Genomic DNA, 18015 nt, shown 5'->3' with positions numbered 1-18015 from the left:
GTTTGAATAATTCACTTTGATTGATCATATGTCTGTGGATGGTAAGATGTGCTAAATCTCAGTATAATAGCAAAAGCTCTCTGAAAAGCTTTCTCAAAATCTAGAGGTAAATCGTGGATCCCTATCTGATACTATAGAGGTGGCTATACCATGTAACTTTACTATATCCTTAATGTAGAGCTCAGCTAGTCTATCTAAACTATAGATTGTTTTAATTGGTAGAAAATGAGTTGATTTGGTCATTTGATCAACTATCACCCAAATGACATCAAAATCCATAGATATCCTATCCAATTTCACTCAAGAATTTCTAATGATTGTAAAAATCTTGAAGGCTTTTGGTGCTCAATATTAACCTTCTGACATACTAGACATAAACACAAAACTCGTACATTTTCTCAAATCCTGATACAATTTAGTTATTCTTGGGTGCATCGTGAACTTAAAATTATGAGCTTCCTCTAAAATCTTATCCTTAAGACTCCCCTCCTTAGGAGCAATGATCTTATCCTTAAACAACACTAAATCGTCACCAAATAAGGTATAGTTCTCCTTGTCCACAAGAGGCTGCAATACTTTAGCTAATAAGGGTTCATTTTGTATTATCCCTCTCAAGTTATTACTGATTTCTAGCCTATTCAGATTCAAACTTAAAGCATTATGGGACACATCCAAATTCATATCTCTAAACTCCTTTATTAGGCTTGTCTCTTGTACCATCATACAAGCTACACGTAAGGATTTTCTATTTAGAGCATCAGCCACTACATTTGCTTTCTCAGGGTGATATTTCAACTCAAAATCGTAGTCCTTAAGGAACTACATCCACCTTATTTGTCTCATATTTAATTCCTTTTGATCAAACAAATATTTAAGGCTTTTATTATCACTAAAAACCTCAAATCTTGCTCCATACAAATAATGCCTCCAAATATTAAGAGCAAAGACTACAAATGCTAATTCAAGAAAATGGGTTGGATAATTTGCCTCGTGGAAATTATCCTCGCACTCTTAGTCCCACACAATTTTTTTCCCTTATCTAGTCAACTTGGTGAGAGGTAAGACTAGACTAGAAAACCTCTCTATAAATTTCCTATAGTAAATTGTCATTCCTAGTAAATTTCTTACTTCAGTCATTGATTTAGATTGGGGCCAACTTAATATAGAATCTACCTTACTAGAGTCAACTGTTACTCCCTTACTAGAGATGGTATGTCATAAAACCTCACATCATCAAGCCATAACTCACATTTCTCAGGTTTTGCATACAACGTGTTATCTCTCAAAAATTTCAATAATATCTTCATGTGTTCCTCATGCTCATCCAAGCTCCTATAGTGGATTAGAATATCATCGATGAACACCACCACAAACTAATCTAATAATGGTCTAAAAATTTGATTCATATAACCCATAAAATAGCAAGGGCATTGGTAACTCCAAAATGCATCACTACATACTCATAGTGTTTGTATGTTGTCCTAAAAATTTTCATAGGAATATCTTCACTTTTGACCCTAATTTGATGGTACCCAGACCTCAAGTCTATCTTAGAAAATACTTAAGCGCCACTCAATTGATCTAAGAGGTCATCTATCCTAGGCAATGGATTTTTATTCTTGATGGTAACTTAATTCAATTTTCTATAGTCTACAAACAACCTCATAGTCTTACTAGTTGGAGCATGTCTTTACTCGTCCTTTGAAATTGTGGGTAAAGGGTGTAGGTTCTTATGAAATTTATAGCTTTTAGTGTAGAATATCTTTCCACTAGAGATAAACTTCTCCTTCGGTTTCTTAACTTTTGGTGCTTGTGTCTTTTTCTCAACCACCCTAGACTTGTTTACCATGGTGGGGTAGTCACGATTCTTAGAATTTCAATTAAAGCTTTGAAGCTTAGACTTAAGTCTTTACCCAAATTTAATAGCCTTCCACTCGTCTTGGGGATTGTCCTTAAGATAACAAGAGTATCTTGATGTAGCTTCAAAATTTGACGACATACTCTACAACTGAAATATCTCCATGACGAATATGAATAAACTTTATTCCCTTTTGAATACGAACATTGTGGAGAACATACTTCTCTATAAATAACTCTTTAAACCTATCCCTAGTAAAAGAAACTCATTTTGTCAGCAGAACTCCACTAATACAAATCCACCAATGCTCAACATCATACTCTGACATATAAATGACGAGGTCCACTTTGTGAGTGTCAACACAATGCATGATGCTAAAGATCTTCTTTAACTTCAACAACCACGCTTGTGCTTCGACTAGATCATAACTTACCTCGAAAAAGTGGTGGATTATTTTTTTGAAATTTAGAAAGCCTAATATATTGAGAGTCTACGACTGTTACTGATTCGACATTGGGTCCTCTCAAATGAGGGAGAGTCTTCATATATTCTCTTTGGTTGCTGCTATCAAGCAAAGAACCTTAGCAAGTGCGTCATTCGTACCTCGCTTGTTACCCATCATAAATATGCTCACCACCAATCAAGCATTTGGTTGGCCAGGCCCAATATATTAGCATACAAAATGTATGACTATAACGACCAATCCTATAAGCCCAAGTTTTGATTTTTTTTATTTATTTATAAAATTTAATAATAAAGTAAAGTAAACCCACAACCCGATCTAGGTTCGAACTAGCTCTGATACCAAAAATGTAACGCCTAGTTATGTGGAGATAAAAACTGAGGTAATAATGGAAAAAAATTTAAAATTATATAAGAGAATAAGGTACTGTAATAAATAATGAATTGTTCGAAAGTAGTAATGTTATTAAATCTCAAAATAAATCCTTACAACTGAAAAATCTTTAATAATTAAAATATCCAAAACTAGGTAAATAGTACCTAATCTCGAAATAAAGTACGATGTAGACACTATGTCTACTTATTCTTGATCTACTAACCTAATAGAAGGAAATCACTCTTCTCAAGGGAGGTAGGACTTCTAAACTCTTGATGTCCCGAACGGTCTCAGTATCTGAAAACAACACTGTAATGAGATACTAAATCCCAGTGAATAATACACACACTTTTAAAACAAGTATTGTTCTCAGCCAAAGTGGTAACCGGAAAAGTCGATCATGGCACCCGCCTTGTTCCAAAAATATTCTTTAGGAATATTCATGATACAACTAAGATTTTTCTATAATAACTAATTACTTCTAATAATTAATAAAAACTCATCAATTAAATTAACCATAATCCACATCTATCATAATCAAATAAATACAATACACACATTTATTATGTAGGCAGTAAATCAATTAATTCAATGATGTATCATCGTTATATGGAGATATACTACATCCGCGAAGTGAGTATTATCTCATCATGTGGAGCATCAGCTCATCCAGTGGGGAGTACAAGACCCATCCGTGTGGAGTTTAAGCTTCATCTCATTATGGAGTTTAAAGCTTATCTATATGTGGGGTACAAGACCCATCCGTGTGGAGTTTAAGCTTCATCTCATTATGGAGTTTAAAGCTTATCTATATGTGGGGTACAAGACCCATCCGTGTGGAGTTTAAGCTTCATCTCATTATGGAGTTTAAAGCTTATCTATATGTGGGGTACAAGACTCATCTCTTTGTGAAGTTTAATACTCATCTATATGTGGGGTACAAGACCCCTCCGCGTCGAGTTTAAATTTCATCTCTTTGTGAAGTTTAATACTCATCCATGTGGAGTTTAAACCTCATCTTTTTGTGAAGTTTAATACTCATCTATATGTGGGGTACAAGACCCATCAGTGTGGGGGTTTAAACTTCATCTCTTTGTGAAGTTTAATACTCATCTATATGTGGGGTACAAGACTCATCCACGTGTAGTTTAAACTTCATCTCTTCGTGAAGTTTAATACTCATCCATTTGGAGTTTAAACCTCATCTTTTTGTGAAGTTTAATACTCATCTATATGTGGGGTACAAGATCCATCAGTGTGGGGTTTAAACATCATCTGTTTGTGAAGTTTTATACTTATTTATATGTGGAGTACAAGACACATCCATGTGGAGTTTAAACCTCATCTTTTTGTGAAGTTTAATACTCATCCACATGGAGTTTAAACCTCATCTATTTGCGAAGTTTAATACTCATCTATATGTCGGGTACAAGACCAATCTGTGTGGAGTTTAAACCTCATCTCTTTGTGAAGTTTAATACTCATCTCCAACAAACACAATCAAAATCATTCATATTTTTAATAATCATATTCATAAAATGATATTTATAATACAATATTTTGTTTACATATATAATAACAATAATCGTTCAAGAAGATATAATAGAACAATCTTTTAAAGAATATATATATATCTCAAACACAAACAATCCAAATAATTCTCTTTTTTAACAACCATATTCGTAAAATCATATTTATAATATAATATTTCATTTGAATATATAATAACAACAATTATTCAAGAAAATATAATAAAACAATCTGTTTAAAGAGTATATATTCAAACAATCATAAAAACGGTGATTTAACAATTAATAACAAATAAATCAATGTATAATCTAGGCTTAATTGCACTTTTAGTCCCCTATTATAGGTGAATCGCGAAAGTAGTCCCCCCATTTTGTTTGTGCACAGTTTTGGTCCCCCAAACAGAATTTGAGTCCAAATCATGATGAGTTGTCATATTTTTAATGACATGTCAAAAAAGGGTGATGTGGCTAATGTCTATGTGGATTAAAGTCATTATTATATTATTTCAAATTAAAAAATACAATTTATATTTTTTTAAACTATTAATATATTATATCAAATTTTAAAATAATTGTCAAAATTAAAGTTAAAAAAAAAAAAAAAAAACACCTAAAATCATGAACCTAAACAGAAGCAAAATCAAAACCAAATGAAATCGTGAATGGAGCTTGAACCACCAGCGCGAACCCTAAATCAGTTCCTGATGTTCGTGAACCCTTTCCATCAAAATCGACCAATTCCCTTTTCTTCATCATCATCATCATCATCATCATTCGATTTCATCTTCTTTTTCTTCTCGTTTTGTTCATCTTCCCTTTTCATCTGAGTTCTTCTTCTTCTTCGGTGTTGTTCATCTTCCCTTTTCATCTGGGTTCTTCTTCTTCATCATCCTTTTCATCTGTTTCACTCGTGTTCGTTCTTTGTTCTTCCGTTTTTTGTTCTTCTTCATTTGTTTCGTTTCTTCTTCCTTTGTTCCTTGTGTGTTTTGGGAAACTAATGAGGGGTTTTCTAGCACTTTCATGGCTGTTGATTATTGTTCTTTTGATTATTGTAATGTTGAAGTAATTAAAATGATGTAATGTTGAAATAATTAAAATTATTGTAAAGTTGAAGTAATTAAGGGTGTTTTGTAATGATGTAATTTAGGGTGTTTATGGTTTAAATTGTAATGTAATTGTGTAATATAATCAAATTTGAATGAATAAAGTTGTTATTATGAAATAAAATTGGTATAATTGTAATTCAATTGTTTATACCTTTTACATCGCCTTTTAGAAAAATCGTTGTAATAGGTGCATTATAATGCATCTACTGAATGCACCTTTTACAACGTTTTTTCAAATAAGCGTTGTAATAGGTGCATAAAAGGTGCATCTATTGAATGCACCTTATACAACGTTTTTTTTCTCCAAAAAGCGCTGTGAAAAGGTGTTACGCACCTATTACAACGCTTTTTTAAAAAAGCAATGTAAAAGGGTCATTCAATATATGCATTATTATGCACCTATTACAACGCTTATTTGAAAAAGCGTTGTATCAGTAGATGCATTATAATGCACCTATTACAGTGCTTTTTCCAAAAAGCGCTGTAAAAGGTATAGACAATTGAATTATAATAATACCAATTTCATTGCATAATAACAATCTTATTCATTCCAATTTGATTATATTACACAATTACATTACAATTTAAACCATAAACACACCCTAAATTACATCATTACAAAACACCCTTAATTACTTCAACATTACAATAATTTTAATTACTTCAACATTACATCATTTTAATTACTTCAACATTACAATAATCAAAAGAACAATAATCAACAGCCATGAAAGTGCCAGAAAATCCATCATTAGTTTCCCAAAACACACAAGGAACAAAGGAAGAAGAAATGAAACAAATGAAGAAGAAGAAGAAGAAGAAGAAGAAGAAGAAGAAGAAGAAGAAGAAGAAGAAGAAGAAGAAGAAGAAGAAGAAGAAGAAGAAGAAGAAGAAGAAGAAGAAGAAGAAGAAGAAGAAGAAGAAGAAGAAGAAGAAGAAGAAGAAGAAGAAGAAGAAGAAGAAGAAGAAGAAGAAGAAGAAGAAGAAGAAGAAGAAGAAGAAGAAGAAGAAGAAGAAGAAGAAGAAGAAGAAGAAGAAGAAGAAGAAGAAGAAGAAGAAGAAGAAGAAGAAGAAGAAGAAGAAGAAGAAGAAGAAGAAGAAGAAGAAGAAGAAGAAGAAGAAGAAGAAGAAGAAGAAGAAGAAGAAGAAGAAGAAGAAGAAGAAGAAGAAGAAGAAGAAGAAGAAGAAGAAGAAGAAGAAGAAGAAGAAGAAGAAGAAGAAGAAGAAGAAGAAGAAGAAGAAGAAGAAGAAGAAGAAGAAGAAGAAGAAGAAGAAGAAGAAGAAGAAGAAGAAGAAGAAGAAGATGAAATCGAATGATGATGATGAAGAAAAGGGAAGTGGTCGATTTTGATGAAAAGGGTTCACAAACTTCACGAACTGATTTAGGGTTCACGCTGGTGGTTCAAGCTCCTTTCACGATTTCATTTGGTTTTGATTTTGCTTCTGTTTAGGTTCATGATTATAGGTTTTTTTTTTTAACTTTAATTTTGACAATTATTTTAAAATTTGGTATAATATAATAATAGTTTAAAAAAATATAAATTGTTCATGATTTTAGGTGTTGTTATTTTGATTTTGACAATTATTTTAAAATTTAGAACAATATAATAATAGTTTTAAAAAATATAAATTTATTTTTTAATTTGAAATAATATAATAATGACTTTAATCCACATAGACATCTGCCACATCACCATTCTTTTGACATTTGACACATCATTAAAAATATGACAACTTATCAGAATTTGGACTCAAATTCTATTTGGGAGACCAAAACTGGGCACAAACAAAATATGGGGACTACTTTTGTTATAATAGTTTGTTTGTTATTGTTTATTTCACATGAACCTTTAACAAACAAAACAAACTTCCTACGGTTTCAAACAAACAACAACTTGCTAATGTTATCTTATTTTAAGCAAATTAGTTGTTGTAATAATAATAATAATAATAATAATAATAATAATAATAATATAATCATAATAATCTATAAATTTGAATATTTTAAAAATCTAATTATTTTTAATCATTTGATTTAGGATGTTACAATGTACACTTTTTCTTATTACTTGAATTTATTTAACCAAATGAAATGAATTATGTAAATTGGTATGTGTACGATCTTCATTGCATCATGTAGCTTTGTACGTGTATATAGACTAAAATTTATTTTACTAATTTTTTTTAATTATTGAAATTGCATTTTTTTTGTTAGGCCCAATTTTTTAAATTAGAATAAGGCCTAAAAAATCTTTAAGACAACCCTAAACCAAATACATCAAATCTTTGTAGATCAGATTATAATCTAGATATTTATTATAAAAAAAATATGGAGAATAATTTATAACATAATTACAAAAACAATTATTATAGTTATAAAATAAAATAAAATTTTTAACCTAAATTCTAACTAATTTTTAATTGTTAAAAATCTCAACTAAAATTTGATCTTCAATATATTGTAAATTTACGGTTTAAAATTCTTATATACAATACAATTACATAAACATTTGGCATGTTCATGAAACATCAATCTCAAAGCAACAAATATCAAGAAAAAAAATATTTGCAAAATAAAGGTATTTTTGTCGATATTTAAAAAATTATCTTCTCATTTTCTACACAACCAATCAAAGAAAAGAGAACTTTATACTTCTCTCACTTCTATTTCACTCTTATTTCTTCTATTTCAAACAATAACAAACTTCTACTCTAATTCTTATTAGGCTAAATTACATATGTGGTCATTTAACTTAATTTCAAGTAACGTTTTAGTCCTTTTTCTTTTTTTTTTTTTTTTTTTTCCGATTTAGTCCTTTATTCCTAACAATATCAAATAAAGTATGAAAATATAAGTTTATTTGAAGATTTGTGTTACGAATTTGATGAAATTTGTATTATATTGAAGAATATAATTAATTTTATGAGTTTTGATTGAAATTTTTTTTTTTGAATTTTTGTATAAAAAAGGATAACATTGTTGAAATTTTAAAACATAAAATATCAAATTGTCACTTAAAATTAAAATAAAGGACCAAGTCGAAAAAAAAAAAAAGATAAAAAACTAAAACATTACCTGAAATTAAGTTAATGGACCATAGATATAATTTAGCCTTCTTATTAATACATTCTCTCTCACCAATTTCTCTCATCTTAATTTCTTATCTCCACCAGTCAAAGTGTAAAAGAATCCACGGTAAATATCCCAACCCTAACCCTCAAAAGAAAGGAATATTCCTTTCCTTGTTTATCAAATTATTAAATATTGATTTTGTCGTAGCAAAACCCATCGAACTGTTCTCTGTGTTTTGTGTTGTTTTTTGTCGTTTCTGTCTTCTTTGATTACTTCTGAGTGGGCATAATTACAGTAATACCCTTCCTTATTTTACGGTTTCTTGCTCCTTGATTTTCGGATTTCTTTCTCTCTCTATAACCCTTAAAATCATGTCGCCGGTAATCGGAGAGGAAGTTCCGATGGCGGCGCCTAAAGGCCGCACAAGGCGGAAGAAAGATTCTTCCGCGGATTAAACGCTATTCGTAGTACGAAATGCGTGGGTTCGCCGGAAGAATCTTTCATGGGATTGGGGGAGGTGTCGCTGTTGTGCACGACGGCGGTGGACGGGACCCTAGAAATTGATAGAGGTGAAACGAAGCTGTTAACTAGAAATTGAGAATCCTTAGTTTTCTCTCAAAAATAAGAATTCACTAAAATTTGAACCCTAAATTGATCACTGAAACTTTTTCAAAAAGTTATAAAAATGTTTAGTAAATATGAAGTATTGACAGAGACATCGAACACGACACTGATATTGAAATGTAGACACTGATTTTAATTCAAAAATTTGAAAGTAATTAAATCTTACAACATCAAGACTTTAATCCAAAGTGTATGTGCTACATAGTCAGTAATAGTGTTACTCTAGTTGATGTCTCATGATCATTAATTTTTCTAGTTCAACATTTGAATTTGGATGATCAATTTTGTGTCAATTAAGAAGTGAAACTATTTCAAGAGGGATAGCTTCATAGTTGAATTAATATTTTTGTATTTTTTTCTCATTGCTATTCAAATTGGTGTTAATATATGTGCACTTCATTATGATAATTTATGATAATCTTGTTTTCTGTATTTTGAGTTCTTATATAGTTGGAACTTTCTCTAACTGATGTTTGTTGATAATGTGTTTCAGCTTCAGAACAAATAGTTTCTAATAAAGCGACAAAATGTCTCCAGCCAAGGGTTCTCGTCTTGAGAATTCTTGGATTAAAAGGCCAACAAATTCTTCATCGCGTGTCTCAAACTTTCCACGGAAGAGAGTTATTGATGAGTTAAGCCATCAAAATGTAATGAATCAAGTAGGGTTCTCCACAAACTGGCGTAATCATCCGAGAATCATATACAACCGCAAATGGATAAGAAATGAAATGTAAGTTATTTGAGTTTCACATTAAAATTGGTTGCATTTACTTTGATTTATATTGCAATTGACTTGACACTTTACTAACATTCAGTTTTACTTACTTCAGTTCAAAAATGATCAGGACTTTTCCAATTGATAATAAGCGACTTGCACCTATCCTAGAATACTTTCTATTTTTATCCGCTACTTCAAAGGTTTGTTTCTTAAAATTTTGTCTGTGCATGCAAGTTTTTATTTGCTAATAACATTTTAGCCAATAAAAGGAGGATCAAATGCAAGTTGTAAATAGTGTTGTTAATTGCGGATGGCAAAAAATAGCAGTTTGTTCAAATTCCGCTATGTTATAGTACTATAGCGCCGCAATAGCGGCTATTTGACAACACTTTGTACTAAATAGGGCATTGAGGAATAGGTTCAATTTCTGCTATGCTACGGTGGTATAGTGCCGCTATAGCAACTACTAGTATTTGAAAATATGGTTATAAAATTGTTAATAAAGCACAATTGGTTTTTCTTCATATTTGGCAGGAGGATTACATGAACAATGTAACGTTAAATCAGCGTGTGCAATTTCTACTGGATGCTGGTATCGCTGATTATAATGGCATGCCAAAAGAGGGACCATCGACCTCTTCTATTGTTCACGAGCAGCTGCCTTGTTTGCGTGACCATGGTTCATCAATCCCAACATTTGCTGATATGAATGTTCTCTGTGACAACCCTGTTTCGGGCGGTGGAAGCTATTTTCCTCAGCAACATGCAAATAATTGTATGTTTTAAATAAGATTGTGATTTATTCCCAAGTTTCAATCCTTATTTCTGCAATATTGATTTTGTCTTTGCTAGAATTATTTTTATTTTCAATAAAAGTGTTGTTTTTACCCAATTAATTTGCAGTGGACATGGATACGACAAGATACAGTGAAAATATAGGGACTATCCAGAATAATAATTCTATAAATTTTCCTACAACAAAAGGAAAATCCGTCCAATCTGAAAATTTAAATATGAAGTTACCTCAAATTGTCGCGGCGAATATTTCAGAACATTCCAATCGCTTTCCTCAGCAACATGCAAATAATTGTATGTTTAAATTAGATTGTAATTTCTTCCCAAGTTTCCACCCTTATTTGTGCAATACTGAGAATTGATTTGGCAGCTATATTATTGATTTTGTGTTTATTTTAAATAAATGTTATTTTACCCAATTGATTTGCCACTTTTGTAGTGAACATGGATTTGACAAGATACAGTGGAAGTATGGGGAATATCCAGAATAATGATTCTATAAGTTTTCCTACAACAATAGGAAAATCCCTCAAATCTGAAGATTTGAATATGAAGTTACCTCAACTTGTTTCGATGGATATTTCGGAACATTCCAATCTTTTACCTCAACAACATTCAAATAATTGTATGTTTAGATAGATTGTGATATCTTCCCAAGTTTTAATCCTCATTTGTACAATATTGATTTAGTCTTTACAAAAATAGTATTGAATTTGCAGTTACATCTTAGTCAGAATTATTTTAATTTTCAATAAATGTATTGTTTTACCCATTTCGTTTGCTATTTTTGCAGTCGAGACAGATTTGACAAATAATAGAGATTGCTTGGAGATGATTATGCAGAATAATGAGTGTATGAGTTTTCCTAACATGACGCCAAGCTTCAAATTGAATTTTCAGAAGAATTTCACTCATGATGGTAATACTGAAGCCATGCTAAGACCTACCAAAATACAGAAAACAACGGGGTCTACTTTTGGCGTCTCTTTAGTTAACAATGCAAGTGCGGACCAATTGTCTTACAAGACGGTTCAACCTCATTCTATTGAAACACTTGTGGGAGTGCAGCAACAACAGTTAGAATTTCCCTTCTCATCTATCGATGGTGAAGTTGATAAGTACAGTGTGGAAGAGTTCACAAATCTAGTTCTTGGCATTAATGAGATAAACAGCAATGTGATGGTTGATACGTTTGGACAAACTTTAAAGACTAACACATTTCCCTCTAAAGGCTTAGAAGTTGCTCCTGAAAGGCAAGATGTGATGAATAGCAACAACTTAAATGAATTTGACATTGGATTGAGTTCCATTATGCGTACTGTCAGTATGGATGCTATTCCTACTGATGGAGGGGATATAAAAGGCAGAAATGAATTCGACCAGGCTGAGACAAATGTTAAAAAGAAAGTTATTGAGCCAAAACCCGATCAAGAGCTGCAAAAGTTATTGAGTACAATTGTTGGGGAGATACAGAACAATGTGAGTGATGATACATTTGGACAGACTTTCAAGAGTGAAATGATTCGCTCAAAAGGCTTAGATGCTAGTCCGGTGTTTGAGGAGCCAGATCCCGAAATCCATGGTGTGATTGACATTGGATTCAACCAAGAGGCGGCAAATGCTAAAAATAAAGCGAGTGAGCCAAAGGCTGATCAAGAGAAGCAAACAAAGTCCTCAAATACAACAATTAATGTTGTTTCCTTGATTGATTTGTTCACACGTGATCAAATAAAAGAACATATTAATAGTCTGAGAAAGGAATCCGTTCAGGTTAGTACACCACTTTCCAGTGTTTCTAATTACCTTGACCTGTTTTGGTATTACTGATATGTAATGATTACTGTTATGAACCAACTATCCCAAAAGGTTAAGCTATTTAGTTAAAGCTCATAAATGGTTCTTCCTCTTCTTTTAATCCTTGGATGTTGTGTATGCATTTGTTTTTATGATAATTCATGTTGTGCATGTTCAGACCCATCAAGATTGTATTTACATTTATCAACTGTTAAGGTTACATAATAGTACTATGATAATGTGATGCTAATAAGCATGCCTACTGAGTTGCACCTAAACTGTACTGAGGCAGTGTCAGTTTATGTTTCATTTTTAATAGCTGGTTTTAGGCTTTTATTTTCTTAATATTTAAGTTGACGTTTGTAGCTTTCACGTGGAATTCTAAGCCATATACAAGCTGACATATCTTTTAACACAGAAGACAACAGTGGACGGCACATGCCAATTATGTACAATGAAAGCTTTCTACTTCGAACCAGTACAAATTTATTGCTTACATTGTCAAACCCGTATCAAGCGAAACGCAAAGTATTTCTGTATAAAAGGAGAAGAATCTGATGCAGAGCGTTGCTTTTGCTCCTCCTGCTATAACCGTTCTAAAGGCGGGTGCATTATATTCAATGGGACATCTGTTTGTAAGACACTTTTTGAACAAAAGAAAAATGATGAAGTACTTGAAGAACCAGTAAGTTTTAGTATGCCTTATTAAATAAAAATTCAGCTTGATATAAAGAACTATAAACTAACTCTTAATGACTGTCGTTTCTTCTAGTGGGTTGAATGCAATAAATGTGAAAGATGGCAGCATCAAATATGTGCACTATATAACAGCAAAAGAGATTTGGACTGCACTGCTGAGTATACATGTCCTTTTTGCCACGTAAAAGAAATTGAAAATGGAATGCATGTTCCCTTACCAAAGACTACTATTTTTGGTGCTAAGGACTTGCCGAGAACCATGCTTAGTGACCACTTAGAGAAAAGACTTTTTGAGCATCTCATGCAAGAGAGAGCAGACTGGGAAAAAATCGAAGGGAATGAGAATCTTGATGAAGTAAGATTAAAAAACCTACATATTTAAAATGGTCGATTGACTGATTTGCCATGCATGACTCCAAAACTGTAGGTTGTAGTAGCGAAAAGTCTTACAGTTAGAGAAGTGTTATCTGCTGACAAACATTTGATAGTGGAGAAGCAATTTCTGGACATTGTTCCAGAGGAGAAATACCCTGCTGAGTTCTCTTATAGATCAAGAGTAAGTTCAAAGGGTTAATAGATGAATATATGTTCCTCCAAGTCCTTCCGCAGGACTAGATTAGATTTCTCTTGATGTCTACTCCATTATATCTGTATTATTATTCAGAAGAAATAACAGAATTTCCTATGATTTCAGGTTATTCTTCTGTTTCAGCAGATTGAAGGAGCAGATGTATGCATTTTTGGAATGTACGTCCAGGAGTATGGCTCGGAATGTGCCAATCCGAATCAACGTTGCATATATATTTCATATCTTGATTCTGTCAATCATTTTATGCCTCGAAGACAAACTATGAGCGGAGGAGCTCTTCGTACCTTTGTTTACCATGAGATATTGGTATTTTGCTTTTAAAACTCTGTTGCTAATTGCTTTAGATCACATTTCACTCGATCCTTAATCCTTCCTTCTATTTATGCCTTCCTTAATCCTTCCTGCTTGTTTTCCATTACCAGATTGGGTATCTTGATTTTTGTAAGAAACGAGGTTTTACAAAATGCTATATATGGTCTTGTCCTCCTAAAAAAGAGGATAATTATATTCTACATTGCCATCCAAAAACTCAAAAGACTCCAAAGGATGATAAGCTAGTGGACTGGTCAGTCTTTTTATCTCCTTGTGTATGTGTATTTTCAGGAGCTTGTGTAACCATTGAGTATTTATATTGTTTTTTTTTTTTTGTGTGTAGGTATCATTCAATGCTGAAAAAGGCTACTGAAGAAAATGTCGTCGTTGGTTTAACCGACGTGTATGAACATTTCTTTGTTCCTACTGAAAAATGGAACTCCAAGGTGACAGCTGCTCGTTTGCCATACTTCTATGGAGACTACTGGTGTAATCATGCTATGGAACTAGCCATCGACATTGAAAAAGAGTGTGGAGGAGAGTATGAAAAGACATTGAAGAAAGTAGTGAAAAATAGATCTTTAAAGGCCATGGGACATGTAAATCCTTCGAACGGCAATGCCAAAGATATTATGGTGATGCAAAAAGTATGTCCCCCTTCTCTTTTACCTTCATCCACTTGTCATGAGAGTTTGAAATTGGTTATTAGATATAGCTTTGATTATAATTTGGCTTTTAATGACTTACCACAACCAAATTATTATTTGGTTCTTGAACCATCAAATTTTAATTTTAAATGTAGAAGCAAAGGTTAATTTAAGTTTAGGATTAAGTTATTCACTATAGCTTTGAACATGGTTAAACCGCAAAGTGTTGATTTTTTCCATTCTGTTATTATTCTCGTTATCAACTTTTCCCTTAGTTTATCAAAATAGGAAACCCTTATTGCTTTTATGGTTTCACCTTTTCTTCTTTATCAAAATAAAAGTTTACTATTTCGTACTCATTGGAAACTTATTCGCTAATGCAATTTATCATTTTAATTTCTCATTCCCTCATTTTTCTATTACTTCTACTACAAATTTGAACCCATCAAATTTTGTTTTATAGCATGAGTTTTATTAGTGAATCCCAAACTGATATGTTATTTACATGCATATACAGAGCTTTTGATCTTATGTATGAGTTTTTAAGTTATTTACACTGTATGTCTCTATAATCTGATCTTTCTTCCTTTTCTTTTTTCAACCAATATCTATTAGCTGGGCCAAATTATGTTGCAGTCGAAGAAAAACTTCATCGTAGCACACTTGCAGTATTCATGCATGCACTGCCATGAAGCAATAGTATCTGGGAAGCGATGGTTTTGCACTGAATGCAAGAAATTTCAGGAGTGTGAAAGGTGATGATTCTCTTCTCTCATTGAAGACAACTTAAATTGAATACATACTTGAACTCTATTTTCCTATCCTGACTTTACTTTTAATTTGGTTACGCTTGTGTTAATTGTTCCTAACATTTGATAGCAGAAATACTATTTTTTTTATCTTCAGTTTGCACTTTACATTTTTTTTTTATCTTCCTTCTTTATTCATATAAGATTTACAATGATCAGCCCTTTGACTCTTACATTGGTGATTTGGTATGCAACGACCTGAATTGTAGAATACATCAAATATGAGATATAAATGTGTTGATTTTCATAATGATTTGGACCATTTGGTGTTATATTCATCCTTTAAAAAAATAACATAATGCAAATTGAAATCGATTATGCAACTATAGGATGAGAATGAAAAGTGCTTTTGTCATTGACTTTCATATCAATATATTTCAGATGCCATACCGCTGATGTACACACTTCAATTAATGGCGAGGTGCATACACTTTGTCAGGTAACAACAGTCTAAACTCGAAGCTAAAGTTCATATGATTTTTCCATCATTAGTAATTCCATGCAAACCAACACATATCTTTGAATTTTATGCTGATTTCAGGTTGTTGTGGATGATATCCCCTTCAATACCGAACAAAATGATATTATCATTGAGAATGAGTTATTTGAAAGTAGAAGTAAGTTTTTGAGCTTCTGCAAGAAGAATCAGTTTCAGTTTGACACACTCCGCCGTGCCAAGTACTCCACAATGATGATCCTAGATCATCTTAAGGGTCTTACTCTGCTGACTGTTGGAACAGTCTGTAGCATTTGTTCACAAAATGTACTCCAACAGAGCTGGAAATGTGAGGTTTGTCCAAAATGTGTTGTTTGCTCTGCATGCTATAAGGATAAGGGTGCTGGCTGCCATCAACACAAGTTGACTCAAAAATATTCAACAACACCATGTCTATCCAGGAATCAGGAGTTAAATAAGATATCAGTGCCGGTAAGAACTTAGTTCTCTGCCTTTATTGTTTTCATTACTTATTTGTTACATATTATGAGTCTCACATTTGATGAGATAAAGGCCTGAAAATGTGTTTATTACAAATTATATTGTTGTTCAAACTTTCGCTTTTATAAATTTTATTTTCTCTCTTTCTATGTCTGGTAGGGTATGTTTCATAGTTGGATTTTGGAAGGAAAGGGAGGGGAGGGTTTATTTATCTTTTTCAAATTAAGGTCACTGCAAAATATTTCTTAAAATAAATGAAATGGAATTGAGATATTATATGATAATTTATCATATAATTCTTTCAATTTTTTGAAATCTCAAATATATAACAAAATATAGACTTAGTCCTCCAATATCCAATTCCCAAACATACCTTTAGGATATAGAATATAGATTAATTAGAGTTAGTTCGTAGAAGTTAGTTAGGATTAGGAAGTTGATGAGTTTGTTATTGTGGTTATTTTAAAAAAATCTTTAAATATTCCTCAATTGGTAAATGGGAGATGGCTTTGAAGAATTAAGTTGTAAACTAGAGAGAATTCTAGGGAGTAGCCTTGTTGCAAGGTTATCGTCTCTATTGTTAATCTCTTATATCTTCTTTTTCAACTTCACTGCATGAATAAGAAATAATCTTTTTGCTTACAATCTTTAACTTTATTCCTTTGTTACAACATGCATACTTGCTAACTTATATGCAATTGAACACGTAGATGCGACGGAAATTGATGGAGGTTTTGGAGCATGTATCTCAATGTTCCTCAACTATAACTGAAAGATGCTGTTATCGAAACTGTTTTCAAATGAAAAAGTTATTAGTTCATGCCAACCAGTGTACTACTCGAGTTTCGGGGGGCTGTTGTCGCTGTAAAAAGGTTTTGCAGATACTAACTTATCACTCCAAGAATTGCAAAGACTCAGAATGTCGCATACCACATTGCATGTATGTTATTTTTTCTTCTCACATCATATCATAAATTCAATTTTTGGGCTAACACGTGCATAGATTTTAAACCCTCCTATGTTTGTGTCAATTCTGCAGGGATAAGCTAGCAGAATTGATAGCCAAACAATCTGAATCTCATGATATAGCTGCAGCTGTGGAAAGCAACAAAATTCAATGAATCTTTGAAATAGTTAGTAAATAAGCTTATAAGAACTGTAAATTTAAGAATAGCTTATGTTTTCATGCATCAACTCTTTTTAAACATGCTTTGTATTTCGGGGCTTGTATATATGCAATGGACTCTTTTTCCTTTCACCGTGATTTTATTTCTTAGGATTTTTCTGTGAAGATTTTAAGGAGGCAGTTATTTGCCCCTTATATTTTTTCTGAGTTTTAGTCTAGTCCTCCCAGGTTGTTATTTCTTCTTTTATTATTATTATTATTATTATTCGTTGGGACGTCATATATGTCATGTGATGTTTTTGCACACTAAATAAAATAAAATGAGTATGTCAAACTTGACAAAAAACTATATTTAAATATAAATTATGTTTAAATAAATCTTTGTTTTTGCAAATATATCATTTTTTGATTTTAGTCCTTATAAGTATTTTGTTTCGATTTAGTCACCGTAAAATTAGAGACAATCGGTGTTGTTCCCTAAAAAAATAGTTGATAAACCGCTATGACATGTGTACTTATAAATATACACCAATACATCATATCTTATGATATATTAAAATT

The 18015-nt window shown here is 32.0% G+C and overlaps 1 protein-coding gene across 3 annotated transcripts; it reads left to right on the top strand.

Annotated features, from left to right (window-relative positions):
* Nucleotides 1–8608: 8608 nt before the first annotated feature.
* LOC101503366 (histone acetyltransferase HAC12-like) lies at nt 8609–17584 on the top strand. Of its 3 annotated transcripts, none has more exons than XM_073365046.1 (18): nt 8609–8973; nt 9522–9758; nt 9859–9946; nt 10281–10521; nt 10650–10835; nt 10981–11166; nt 11335–12311; nt 12757–13020; nt 13108–13389; nt 13462–13590; nt 13729–13929; nt 14046–14188; nt 14279–14582; nt 15198–15337; nt 15773–15830; nt 15933–16319; nt 17039–17268; nt 17368–17584. In XM_073365046.1, exons 2-18 carry the CDS (start codon nt 9556–9558, stop codon nt 17447–17449), a joined length of 4101 nt encoding a protein of 1366 aa, XP_073221147.1. In that variant the 5' UTR covers nt 8609–8973; nt 9522–9555; the 3' UTR covers nt 17450–17584. The 3 variants fall into 3 exon arrangements, with proteins under 3 accessions (XP_073221147.1, XP_073221148.1, XP_012574890.1); XM_012719436.3 differs by having other exon boundaries at nt 8610–8973; nt 12754–13020; XM_073365047.1 differs by lacking the exon at nt 13462–13590 and having other exon boundaries at nt 12754–13020.
* Nucleotides 17585–18015: the final 431 nt, after the last annotated feature.

The sequence above is a fragment of the Cicer arietinum genome, chromosome 2 (assembly GCF_000331145.2).
Source record: "Cicer arietinum cultivar CDC Frontier isolate Library 1 chromosome 2, Cicar.CDCFrontier_v2.0, whole genome shotgun sequence".
Taxonomy (NCBI): Eukaryota; Viridiplantae; Streptophyta; class Magnoliopsida; order Fabales; family Fabaceae; genus Cicer; species Cicer arietinum.
This window is presented reverse-complemented; position numbering and strand designations above follow the sequence as displayed.

What these genes read in the sequence shown, in the direction of transcription:
- LOC101503366 (XM_012719436.3), top strand. Translation starts at nt 9,556, where the DNA reads ATGTCTCCAGCCAAGGGTTCTCGTCTTGAGAATTCTTGGATTAAAAGG. An exon ending in ATGAAGTACTTGAAGAACCA is followed by an intron (nt 13,021 to 13,107) that starts GTAAGTTTTAGT and finishes CGTTTCTTCTAG; the next exon opens with TGGGTTGAATGCAATAAATG. An exon ending in TTGTTTACCATGAGATATTG is followed by an intron (nt 13,930 to 14,045) that starts GTATTTTGCTTT and finishes TTCCATTACCAG; the next exon opens with ATTGGGTATCTTGATTTTTG.